Source organism: Numida meleagris, chromosome 3 (genome assembly GCF_002078875.1).
Source record: "Numida meleagris isolate 19003 breed g44 Domestic line chromosome 3, NumMel1.0, whole genome shotgun sequence".
In the NCBI taxonomy this organism is placed as follows: domain Eukaryota; kingdom Metazoa; phylum Chordata; class Aves; order Galliformes; family Numididae; genus Numida; species Numida meleagris.
In genome coordinates, this window is record NC_034411.1 from 40213174 (window position 1) to 40225986 (window position 12813).

The 12813-nt window shown below is 37.9% G+C and overlaps 1 protein-coding gene across 2 annotated transcripts in view; it reads right to left on the bottom strand.

The window, feature by feature from the left end:
* NUP133 (nucleoporin 133) overlaps nt 1085–12813 on the bottom strand; it is a 29724-nt gene continuing 17995 nt past the window's right edge. Inside the window, exons 19-26 of one of the 2 annotated variants that reach the window (XM_021390056.1) lie at nt 12121–12254; nt 10973–11131; nt 9536–9671; nt 8053–8171; nt 6537–6617; nt 4487–4551; nt 2368–2456; nt 1085–1327 (exon numbers count right to left, since the gene is read on the bottom strand). In XM_021390056.1, the coding sequence (XP_021245731.1) occupies nt 1191–1327; nt 2368–2456; nt 4487–4551; nt 6537–6617; nt 8053–8171; nt 9536–9671; nt 10973–11131; nt 12121–12254 (920 nt within the window). In that variant the 3' untranslated portion in view covers nt 1085–1190. Of the gene's footprint in view, nt 1328–2367; nt 2457–4486; nt 4555–6536; nt 6618–8052; nt 8172–9535; nt 9672–10972; nt 11132–12120; nt 12255–12813 lie in introns of both variants that reach the window. The other variant, XM_021390055.1, reaches the window with a different exon arrangement.

Below are 12813 nucleotides of genomic sequence, written 5' to 3' on the forward strand. Positions count from 1 at the left end.
AGCAACTATAAACATCAGTGCGTTATTAACATGGTCTTTCTCCTAGAACCAAACCTAGCATCATACCAGACACTAGAAATAAAACAATTTTGTCCCAGCTGAAACTAAGAAAATACCCCCCCCCCCCTTTTTCCATACTATTTACATCATGTTCAGGTCCCCTAATTTCTACACATCCTAACTAATTACCATCACCTATCTTGCTTTTTTATATATATACACAATATAGATACACACACATTATTCCAATGATCTATGGGCCATTCATGTAAATTGTTCACAGTATTCATTTAGTTCGTAGCTTTGGGCTTCATCTGTCATTATAGTTCTTCAGTGCAGGAGGATTCACAGTGCTGGGTTACTGCATGCAGAAGCTAGTTCTGGTTGCACGGGAGTTCGTACTTCTTCAAACTGGGTAGTTCTTACTGCGATAGTGTTAACAAGAGATATAATGACCATAATAATGATGACATGCAGTATGATGTAGTAATTTAGTATCGTACAATTTCAATTATTGGCTGTTCTCTCCCAGCACCAATTAACACTCAAGTACACAACAGACATCCCCATCCTTCCGCATTACCCACCATGTGCATCCAGATCCGTGAGCAAAACCAATCCCACAAGTAAGCTTGCCTTTGCCCAAGGCAGGAAATAAAACTGTCTTACCCAGCATGTTCTTTATACACACCACTGGCACTTTATCCTCTTTTACAGTATTTATATTTCAGCCATTGTTCTCCATACCAGAGAGGTTTTATCCACTTGGTTTGTTAATTGCAGCACGTTTCACATTCACAGATCACCTGTGCAATAGTGCCCATAGTCAAGTCCACCCCTCGATCTATACACTGCATCTCTTCCTTGATGGCCCAAGGTGTCATGGGCCCACCGAGCTAGAAATAATTCATCCTCATGTTGCCAGTCCAAATCTACCTGAGCCACTTCAATCCTAGTGGCCCGCTCCACCTGCTGATTGCTTTGATGTTCCACAGTGGCACGACACTTGGGTACAAGAGCATACCAGACACTATGAAGAAAATAACTCCATCCCAGCTTGAAACTAAGACAAAGACCAAGTATATTACTCTTTACAGACTTTATTACAAAGTTTTAGCAAAAACCCCCCCAACAGACTGTGAAAAAAAAGTATACATGAATTCAACAGTATTTTTAAAAAGTGACAGTCATTACGTTTGTCCGTGAACATAGAGTTCATAGTTTGCCTTTAACACAAATTCAAAGTAAGCATTATATCTCAAGGAGCCGAGTTCATTTGCTTGCAGAAAGTCCTTCACGTCTGGTAAATATTCACTTAACTGAACTCCTACAATACAAAACCTTTCATTACAGAACTGATGACAGTACTTTGCACTCGCATTTAAGATCATTTTAAGTAAGCACCCATTTCTCCATTTTCTTGGAATTTAGACAATCTAATTATAATTCTATCATGCATATTAAGAAATGTAGTAAAACTTAAGTATCCTGCAAAACTAAGACTAATATACTTCCTGCCTAAAGAGAGCTGCCCAATGACTTCCCTACTGAATTTATTATTAAACCTAAAACACTTACATATGAAACCTAAGTATTAACATTGCATTTTACAAAGGAAATATCAGTCATGTAACTGATACTGGTAATATCAGTTGCAGTGTTTCAGTCTGCACTGTGAAAATCTTACAAAAAGGAAGCAAATGATAGGATTGAACACACAAAGCCAGATCTGTTCTGAAGAATTTATTTTTTATATTTCTGATATAGTGCCTTCTCAACTCTGGAAAGTGTTTCTATGTAGCAGTAATAAGCTATTTATTTTTTATTTTTTAACACTTTAGGCTGCTTATTCCCTGTCCTCCCTGGCATAACCTATTCAAAATTGTAACTTCAGTGACCACAGCTTCCCATCATCAGTTTTAGCTTAGGAAGAGTGGTGGTTGTGTCCATTTTGATTCTGCTTTTTTTGGGAAAAGCAAAACATAAAATACTCAAGCTTTAGTTTACACTCTTCGGGGTGACAGATGATTAAATACCAACAATCCTTTTTCTTGCAGAGAGATGCAAGAATCTGCAGCAGACATGCTTTGCTGTGCAACAAGAAACCATTCAAATCTGACAGCTGCCCAACTGAGCCAATAATTTGAGGGCACTGAGATTGTAACCAAGAAATTAGCTCGTCTCTTTCATCTCCTTGACATTCATAGAGAGAATTAATTCCCATATAATTGTAATTATCTAGTGGAATGCATATGGAGGTTTTTATAACTCCAAGAATTTACTTACGATCCTTTCCTCTCAAATTAGTTTTAAGCAGTTTTTAGAACAAGCTGCATTTCAAGAAGTTCACATTTATGTTCACCTTACCTTCTTTCAATAGCTTTTGTAGTATTTTCACAAATATACTATCTTTAGATGCTTCTATTGGATCATCTTTACCTTCTGAACTGGACCATCTGCAAAGTCAAAGAACAATTTGTGAAGAGAATGGCATCAATAAAAACTAAATGAAAACAAGAAAAAACACACAGGAAATCTGATCAATTATCTAAGGTGATAATATATGCTCACACACAAATGTTATGTGGGTGGATACAGCTCAGAGCAAAATGTTTCCTTCTCCATTATCCATTATTACATTATTCCAAGAGTATGCATCAAGACAAGAAATACCCATTCTCGATAACTAACAACTGAGATCAAAGCAGGGATTTTTCTTTTCGTAAAATAAAGCAAGAGCAGCAGTTTGCCAATACGGTTTAAAAAACATGAGAAGAAGGGAGGAAAAACTGTACAGTACAAGCTGCAGGCTTGTAATAGCACACACACAAAAATACAAGCTGAGTTTCATTGGTGATTAAGTGTGAAAGACTTACGAATGGAAGCCTCACCTGCGATAAGAAAGCTCCAAACAGAGAAACCTTATTTCAAGTGACACTTTCAGATCTGGACCTGGCTCACATAAGCTCTGCCTGCCAAATCCTCTGTCCTTCAATGAAACCATGGTTTTACCCTGAATGTCAGTTTAACTCCAAAACTTACAGACCTTCATGGTTAACTCAATTGGGAAGAGTCTGAGGGAAGGAGGAAGGGAAGCTGAAAGGCTTGGTGGTGGCTTCCTTCCCTCTGTACAGAGAAGGAGGGACGGTGAAAGCCCTATCAGAATGCGAGGAACATGTTCAGCAAAGCTCTCTGTTCTATCCAAGAAACTTAACACCATTTGTGGTTGCTGCAGTAGAAAACAGGTGCCAGCCTTAAAAGGTAGGTAACTGTAACATGTCAAATATTTTATTTCACACATTGAAGAAAACTAACACTACTTCTTTTAAAACTGACCTTTTTGTAAGCCTTTGTGAGCCTTGCTGGACTGGAAAAATCAATTGGGAGACCAAATTTCTAAACACAATTAAGTACAAAGTGGTCTCTAATTGTACATGGTGAGCTGGCGGATGGGGCAAAATCTTGTCAACACTACATATAATTTGAATGGTCTGAATATTGTTGAATATTGGGTACAAAACTGTTTTTGGCCTCGGGTAGGCAGGGTGCAAACCAATTTCTAGACTGGTGCCCATTTCAGAGTTCTAGATTCTTCCATCTTTCAACTGACAGAAAATGAAGAAAACAATTAGAATAGCATGAACCTTTTTCTGCATACATTTGTGTCATATGTGACAATAAGTCATGCAGGTAGGAATTTATTTTTTTCTGAGCACCATCCTTCGGAATCTAACCTACACACAAGTGTTAATCCCAATGGTGATTATTAACTTTTTCATCACAAATGGTACAGTGCATTTGGAATGTATGCTGTGTCTTCTCTTTCTAAGGTCTTTTTAGAACGTGGATATGAGTTAGTAAAGCTGAACAACTTCTGGAAATGAGTAAGGAAGGAGACAGAATGCCATTCGAGTTATTTAACAGTAGCACTGCTTGATGAAAAGACTCTTCTGACCAATTCAGCTTGTATTCAGTGCTGAAGACCTGTAAGAGTGGCTCTCCTAAGCAGTATCTAGGGTTTTGATCTCTTACAGTCAAGAATGCAACTTAATATAAGAAAGCCATTAACATGTTAAAGTGGTTCAATGGTCAAAAACAAATGAAATAGAAGTTTATAGGAACGATCTCTGCACATATTGCTCTTAAAAAGCTTCATCTTGAGATGCTTCAAAGGGAAAAAAAGAGTTTCAACATTCATCATTGTTTTTACCTTAGCAAAGTGTTTAAGAATGAAAGCAGTATGGCTACACTGCATTTTTTCAGGTGTTGAAAATGAATAGCAGGTTGCCAAGTGAGCAAAGCTAATAAAGTATTAGAGATTTTTTTTTTTATGGGGGTTTCCACACACACTCTTCAGACTTTACTACCCTTATGCTATGAAATTCAATCTTTTCAATGAGCTGAAGAATAATAGTACATTAACATTTAATTCTGGAAAAGCTACATCACAGACACTCCTGTGAATTTTTATTCATGCTGCACTTACCCATCTCTTCGGAGAGCCATGCAGAGAATTTTAAGTTTAAGATCATTTACATCCACTTCCTCTTCCTTCTCATCATGTAAGGAGAAAAGACAGGTAATTTTAAAATTTGTTCATTTTAAAAATAAAAAATCACTATTGTCACACGGATTACACCAATTAGAGCCTTCAAGATTTGAACACAGTTGAAAGCATCCTGTTTTAACAGATGAGCCAATGATACCGTTGAACCACCGAAGACTTCATTTCCATCTGAAGACACAACTCAAGACTTTCTACATCCCCAGAAGACAAACTATCTCAATTTGAAAAAGAGTATATTTTAAAGCACACAAACAACTGCCAATTTATAGAACAGCATATTCTAAGCAACTTTAACATGCTAAATTGTGCCTGAACTCAAAGCTCTTTTCTTGGTAAGACCAAGCAAGCTGACACGTATCAGCATTCCTGTTACAACACCTAAGTTATGAATACCTGATATAGTGGTCCAGCCACAGATATGAGGCCAAAGGGTGTGGTACTTAAGGCCTGGACGTGCAGAGGTGTTAAGACTGAAACACGCTCTGTATCCTACCATGGAGGGCAGACCTACCCCTCCTCGTGCCAGTTAAACATCTCTACTGCTCCCCTTGAGACTATTAAGTACACAGGAGCACTGGTGGGAGTGACACCACTCCAGTATGTTCCAGTGTCTGTAAAGAATCATCATGACATCTGGTGATGGACTGTTGAACTCTGGGGAAATGGTGAACATGAGCCTGAAATGGTCCTTGAAGAATATACGCCTCCTCAGGAACATCAAATACTGTCCCATTAAGACCACAGACTGTCAAGGCATAAAAGGTGATTGTTGATATCCTGCATCACAATGGGTATGGTACATGCATCACAGCGTATACTGTATGATGGATTGCTAAAACAGTTAGGGCTTACTCCTGACCTGCTCAACTATTGGTTCATGCTGTGAAGGGGTGGAGCGTATGGGAATTGCTAGGTCATGGCCTGAACCAATGAATGAGCACCAGGTGAGAAGGTGTGGCTAACCCAGGGAGCTCAGGTGAAGGCAATGCACCTGAGCAATCAAAATGGGCTCCAGGTCCACCCCTCCTTACTCTCATTTAAGGGTTAGGAGTAGAGGGCGCAACATCTCTCTTCAGAGATTGTGTGTTTCTTGAGATATCACCAGTCTTCAAAAAGGGTGAGCTACCTTCTAAATTGCTTTCTAAACTAAATCTTAAATACCTTTATAAGCATGCTCTTGTCCTAGCAGAAGACATTATCGTTGCCTTCCTTTGCTCCACATCATCAAACCAGATTTATTGAAGGCCAACAAAACGTCACAATGGTTTTATAAAGCACTACTAAAAATTTTAATTTGGACTCTCTTTATATAGACATGCAGGAATGGAGAAAAGCTCTTATTTTCTATTACGAAGAAATACCGTCCAAGCCATCCATAGGAGAAATCTGGAATAAATCACTGAAATAATGCAGCTTTCACTTTTTAGTGAATACAGCTTTTAGTTCAGGTCTGATGTTCCTCAGATGTTGATTTACCCATGCTTACTGTAAAGTTACTCCTGACAATTTACCAAATCATCCAGTGAGCTGCAGTAAGCACTCCAAGCTTAAAAAAGCAAATCAGTAGTTTAATGCTATGGCTGTATTAGAAAGTTGGCAACTCTTTATCCCACATTATCTCATGATAATCAGAGAAATTGCCAGCAGCGGAGATGCAAGAACAGAACAACTGAAAACAAATCTTGGTCCTGTTTGCAGAAAGCCTGTGGGGAAGCAAGGCTCTAAAAAAGAAAGTAGACTATAAATGGGAACTGAAGATGAGAGGAGTGTCATTTTTCTTCAATGATCTAAACCACATTTGGCATTAAGCCTTCAGTGACTTAAAAACAAACCAAAAAACACATTAGGGACTATTTTTAACCACTATACGCTAAGCCAGTATGCTCTTAACTAACTACAGATGCAACAGCCTAGCTCAAATAGTCAAAAACCATTTCTGGATTAGGAATTCTTCAAAAACTTTTCCTACCTCATCAATGTATTCCAGTAGATCAAGTGCTTTCTTGAAGTCATACTCATTGGCCCGTCTGTTCTCATCACATATGTACATCTATGATGTGAAAGATGAATGTAGAGAATTATTTTTAGCCTGCAAACTAATGTAACTGATAGCACGAACAACTCATTGTGGGAAGACCACCGTGTATTTTCCACTTACGTGACCTTCTCGTGAAAATATGCCTTGATTCAATTGCAAGTATTTTTATAGTAAGGAATATACTTAAGGTTTTAGAGTGGCATTCCACCTACATGACAATGGTCTGTGGACAAATGACATTGGATAGAAAGCTGCTAGGTTTCAAATTTAAATGCCATTTAAGGCAGTAGCATTCCTGGACTACTGCAGCTAGAGCTCAGCTCCACAAATAAAGTGAACTCACAGGATTATTTTAACAATTAAAGCCCGAAGCAGTACATAAGCACATATACACCCTTTCTTCCTTTTAAAAACAGGTAATTTTGCCATTCGCATTTCATTTCTCCCCCCACAAGCATGAATGTACCTTTTGTTTACACTTTCCAAGTATCTTGTTACTTGCAATGCAAGAATGAAAGAACTTTGATTAGACAAGAGAGATTTCAGAAGGCAAACTGGCATGATACCAGCACTTGTCAATTGTGACACTTCCCACTCCTCCCTAATCCCACAAAAAGTCCCAATTAAAGATACATACAGATAATGGCTTTAGAATCTGCAGACAACTAGCCTCCTACAAACAAACAAACGACACCAAATGGGAGAAGTTTAACAGCTGCACTACCGGTTTCTGATTTTCCATGGGATACAGAAAAATTATGAGCTGTTAAACCGACACCCAGACAAGGCATGGTTTGTTTCACAAGATATTGTTGCTACTTATCACATATGTTTTGCGTGCATCACTGGATGATAAAAATATGCTGCCAGTGGGGCAGAAACAGCAAGGTTATTGGTGCCAGGCTACCACCAGAAATGCGAGTAGAAGAGCAATCAGCTGTAGCGATCCCAGAACTAGAACATACATGTTTTTTGTTGGTGTTTGGTTTTAAAGACAGAAAGACAGAGTGCTCTTTGCAACAGGTGACCAAAAAGCCCTTCCTGCCCTTTCTTTTTCTAGATCATAGCATCTTTCTTCATTGCATTGGAATTCTTTATTCCTTCTGTTTTCCAAGTTCTGCCCTACCAAGGATGTGACAGAAGGTAGAAATTGTACTGGTTTTTGAAAATGAGGCAACAGCTTCTGGCACTGATTTTATTTGCAGCTTCTCCTTGCAGCATCCACAAGCATATATTCAACAAAGAAATTCTGTACTAAAAAAATAAAATACTTTTATATTTGCTGTTGGCAGAAGCTAATTAAGATAAATTCACATCAGATCTTTAGGTGGTTAGTGAGTTCTAAAAGAGATAAAGACATCTGTGATCTCATTTGTTTTGTAACACCAGAAGTAGAAAACATATTGGAACTTTTAACTGTATAATGAAGGAAAGGTGAGATACTTACATCAATGAGCTGAGTTGCAGACAGCACTGGCATATCATTGAGGTTCAGCTGTTTGTCTACCAGTAACTGCTCAGGAAGTGTCTCCTGATGTAGAAGAAAGCGTTCCTGTTCCGATATTTCTTGTAGTCATTGAAGAAAATAGATGTTTCATATTATTAAAATGTAATACATTTTATGGCACAGCAGCAACTCTCAAGTAAACATATTTCAGGTCCACAAACATTTGTTATGAAATATTTTATTTGGACACTTAGCTGTGTTGCTTAAGCACAGAAATACTTCTATAGCAGTGGTGTCATCCTGCTGAGCTAGCTGTTACTTTCCACTTGTGTTCCCAGTGTAAAGCAGACCAATAACATTTTTTTTTTTCTAAATACCACAGAACAAAAACATAGGAATGGAGGGATGCTATGGCACTAGGTAGGAATGCAAGTTAGCTGTGATTTCTAGGAGCCACCTGTGCAATGAACTTACTCCGCCTTATTAATTATTCCTTTGTGAATTCCTTTTTTCCAGTATAACCTGCTTCAGAGTCAGAAACCTACTGGGCTGAGACAGAATCAAAACAGAGTAACTCTACCCACACTGTGTGAATTCCATCTCCCCAGTTCCACTGCATGCTAGAAAAGGGAAAATAATTCTAAAGGCATATTTTATCTGTTTAAGTGGATGAGCAGAACATGGCAGAAATAATTATTCCTTAAAAAATGTGAAATCTATACGCAAGCAGTATAAGTTTTAAAAGCTACGTCCTCTGTCATACAGAGATGGGTACCCAAGTAGAGCCCACACCAAGTTTTGATAATCAGATATTCTCAAAATAAAGCTTTGCTTTCCTTATTATTTAAGGTTTTCCTATTTAATGATGAGATTGTTCACATCAGCATTAGTGCACATTTTGAAATTGCATTCACACAAATTCTATGCAATGTTTTATAATTATATAATAAAAATATAGGACAAGTTATCATTATGTCCTGAAAATACTTTGTGACACCTACTTAGCTATCTGTTATTCTAAGAATTTTTCAACAAGTTCTCATTCAAGAACTGTACGTAGCATACTCAGATAGATACACAGTCAAATGGAATAAGCTTGTGAAATAATCTTCAGCAATATTTCAGAGCCTCCCCCTGGTGGCCAGTAATAGATTAACTACCAGCGTACAACGCGCTTTTTCACAAACTCACAGAAGCACGTGCTGCATAAACAATAGCAGAAAAAGTATTTTCAAGTGTGATGGGAAAGGCAGAGCAGGGGAACTCCTACTCAGTAACTCACAGGTAAAGCTGAATACTGAGGTTACTGCCTCATGCTCTCCTCCTTGCTCTTTGCAGAATCAAAGTCATCAGACAATTTATCCTTACCACATGCAAGCTAGAACCTTCATCTAAGAAAATGAACTATTCACAAAAGCAATGGGATTCTAATTCAATAACTTCATTAAACTGTTCTTCACATTAGTCTGTATTTATGTCTTACCTTCTATCTTTTCTTGCAGTATATCTTCTGAGAAATCAGATGCCAGCGCAGCTAATTTACTCAAGCCAAGAAGGGTTTTCTTCTTTGCAAAATATCTGGTCTCCATGTTTGCTAAAGTTTGTAGTGTTCTGTGAGCCTACAATTAATAACCATAGTGGAAATCAATTTTAGAAGTTAACATCAGAAAGCTAACAGGTAAGAAGGACTTAATTTAAACTGCGGTCTCACAGGTATTTAACATTTGTAATACTGTAACATTTATTTCTTAAGACTTACAAGTTGCAAATTAAAATTCTGCATTACACTACATAGATCTCTACTCCTATTACATCCCCAGAATACTGTCCATTAATAATGGAGAAAAACTATCTTACAATTAAAGGACAGGCTGCAACTTTACGTATTCTATCTCTGGGATTCTATTCAGGGTTTCTCCATAAAAGCCAGGCAATCTTCTCCTCTGACAGAACATTCTGCATGCAGATTACTTACTTGATAATTCAGGAATTTGGTAGTAAGTATAACTGTTTTCCAACCCCTGTAGTAACCAAACAGGCAAGAATTTACTTGCACGACTGACAAAGGAACAGAACATTTCTGAGAACAGCCTGAATTACTTCTGCTCTAGAATCCTTGCCTCACTCTTCATAGTGCTTTGCTATAAACAACAAAATCTCAGCGGAGTATTAGATTCCCAGACACACTTCAGTCACTTGTATCATCTTCATCCATACAAAAACTCTCATAATCCCACACCGACCCCCTTTTTTTTTTTTTTTTTAAAAGGTTATATGGTATTATATGGTATTCTCAACCTATAATTCATGGTATCAGAAAGGTTTCCATCCTCTACATAGGAATAAATGGCCACACAAACTGTTGCAAGAAGTGGGGAAAAAACTGGGCGGCCTAGAAGGCAACAAAGAATCAAGTTAAAATATAAAAGATTAATCTATCCACATGGAGATTAACTACTTCAAAAATAAATTGCTTTCAAATTACAAATATACATGATTGAAGTAGTTAACGCTTATTTTTGCCCTTTTTACTTTTGTGATATCTCCGAATTTCTCTGCTTTCAATAAATTAGTTTTGCAATATAAATTTCATTTTTTCCCTCGCTGGATAATCTAGAGAACGTTACTGACGTCCACTGTGAACTCTCACTATGACCAGGTTGGTGATCATATCCGTGACTAATATTTTGTCAACAACAAGGGGTGAAAAGGAGCTCTGACTTCCATTCCATGATGCAGTAACTGACGTGATACACCAGCTGGTGCCTGGAGGGGTACTTTTGGTACTTCATTAATAATCTCTGCCTTTATCCCTTCATTCACGTAGTTAAGCATCGTTCTTTTGATCATGAACTTCTGACTCAGCGGTTAGAAGTTTTAAAATACCATACTTCCCTTTGTTTGTATTAAGAAAGCCTACCTTCTGCAAATCCTGACTGTTGATTTCATGTAACCAGCTCAGGTGCTCATGTGCTTGCAAGAAACTGGCCAGCTGTCCATGCTGAGCAATAGGCTGAGATAACAGCTTCCCCCGCTTTCCTTTTTCTAAGTACCAGCGAAACAGGAAATCTGAGAAATTCTAGATAGGAAAACAAACACGTGTTAAAAGTTGCCTTTAAACACCTTATTTGTCTTATTGGGCTAAATACTTCATAAAATATCACTGGAAGAACATGGGTTAGCCAGTCCTGTTAGAAATACAGTCTTAAAGAATTCACCACATACTGATACATCAGAGCTCATTGTTTAACGGGAGAGAAGGAAAAGTCAAATGCAAATTCCTTGTTAACCCACAAGAATGAAAACAGTCATCACCTCACACACAATTCCAACCCTATTTCTACAACTGCCCCTTTCCCACACTCCGAACTCTGTGCTTACTGCGTCCTTTCAGACTTGGGCACTTACCTCTGCCACTGTTCTTGTAACAGACCGTCCTATCTCCATCTGAACCCACCACCTTTCCTCCTTGTCATTGTCAAAAAGCCTTGTTTTTAAAACAAACAAACAAACAAACACCAACTCCCCCCCAAACTATTTTATCCTCATCAACTTTAGTGTTAAACAACTGATCAGGGTTTAAGTATGAGATTTAACTTAGTCTTTTCAGAGTAATCTTGAAATAATGTTGTTTTAAGAGCGTTAATGATTTCAAGAAGTTTAAATAAACCATTAATCTGATGTTCTGCACATTAGACTTATCTATTCCATTCTATGTTCGCCATGGTAAGTTCTCTTCAGAAAGCATTACCTTCTTTCAAAACAAAATGAAAAATGAGTAAACAAATATTCCACACCACCAATATCAGTATTTAAGACAACTAACTAAAGAGAACATATTTCTGTTGACTTTTTTTTGCAAGCTCTGGGAAAATTATTCCATTACATTACACAACGTAAATCTTGGCTCCAGTTTTCCACATTACATTCTGTGTGTTATGTATAAATATATATGTGTATACAAGTTAAAATAAAATGGTTTTTTTTTTGCAAAACTTCACGTGCAGAGTTATTATAAAGCATTATTTAAAGGAGGCTGAGGAAAAGAAAAAAGAAGAGCACAGATACCTGATCCGCAAACTGACTCATGTAACGCTGCAGTCTGGCCTGGTTGTCTGTCTGCTCACACATCTGTACCAGGATATCAAAGTCACAATACTTCTCTGCTAAAGCAGCCGCCATCTGATACTGTCCCAGGGAAACTAAATAACCAGGAAGAAAAAAGTTACATCAAACGTGTTCATCTTTACCTGACAGAGGACATCTATGTCAAATGAAAACAAATTTCAGGTGTTAAAGTCATATAATCATAGAATGGTTTGGGTTGGAAGGGCCCTTAAGATCATCTAGTTCCAACCCTGCTGCTATAGACAGGGACGCCTCCCACTAGACCAGGTTGCTCACAGCCCCATCCAGCCTGGCCTTGAATGCTTCCAGGGAGGGGGCATCCACAGCCTCGCTGGGCAACCTGTTCCAGTGTCAAGGAGATACTTCATACGTACCTTATGCACATGCAAGTCTGTATACCTATCACCTCTGCCTCCAGTACTAGAGGGAAGAAGGGAAGTTGTTTAACCTGGCCTGTACACTACTTTCTCTGAAAGTTAGTATCTGCTATTTGCAGTCCTTTAGGGGAAGGATGGGAATCATCCATGATTTAATATTTTTATAAGTGTCCATCTAATTACACAAAATGAGAAAACAGACAGTAAAAGTTTTTGATAACAGAACAACTGGATCATGGCATCTGTATTCAAAGTA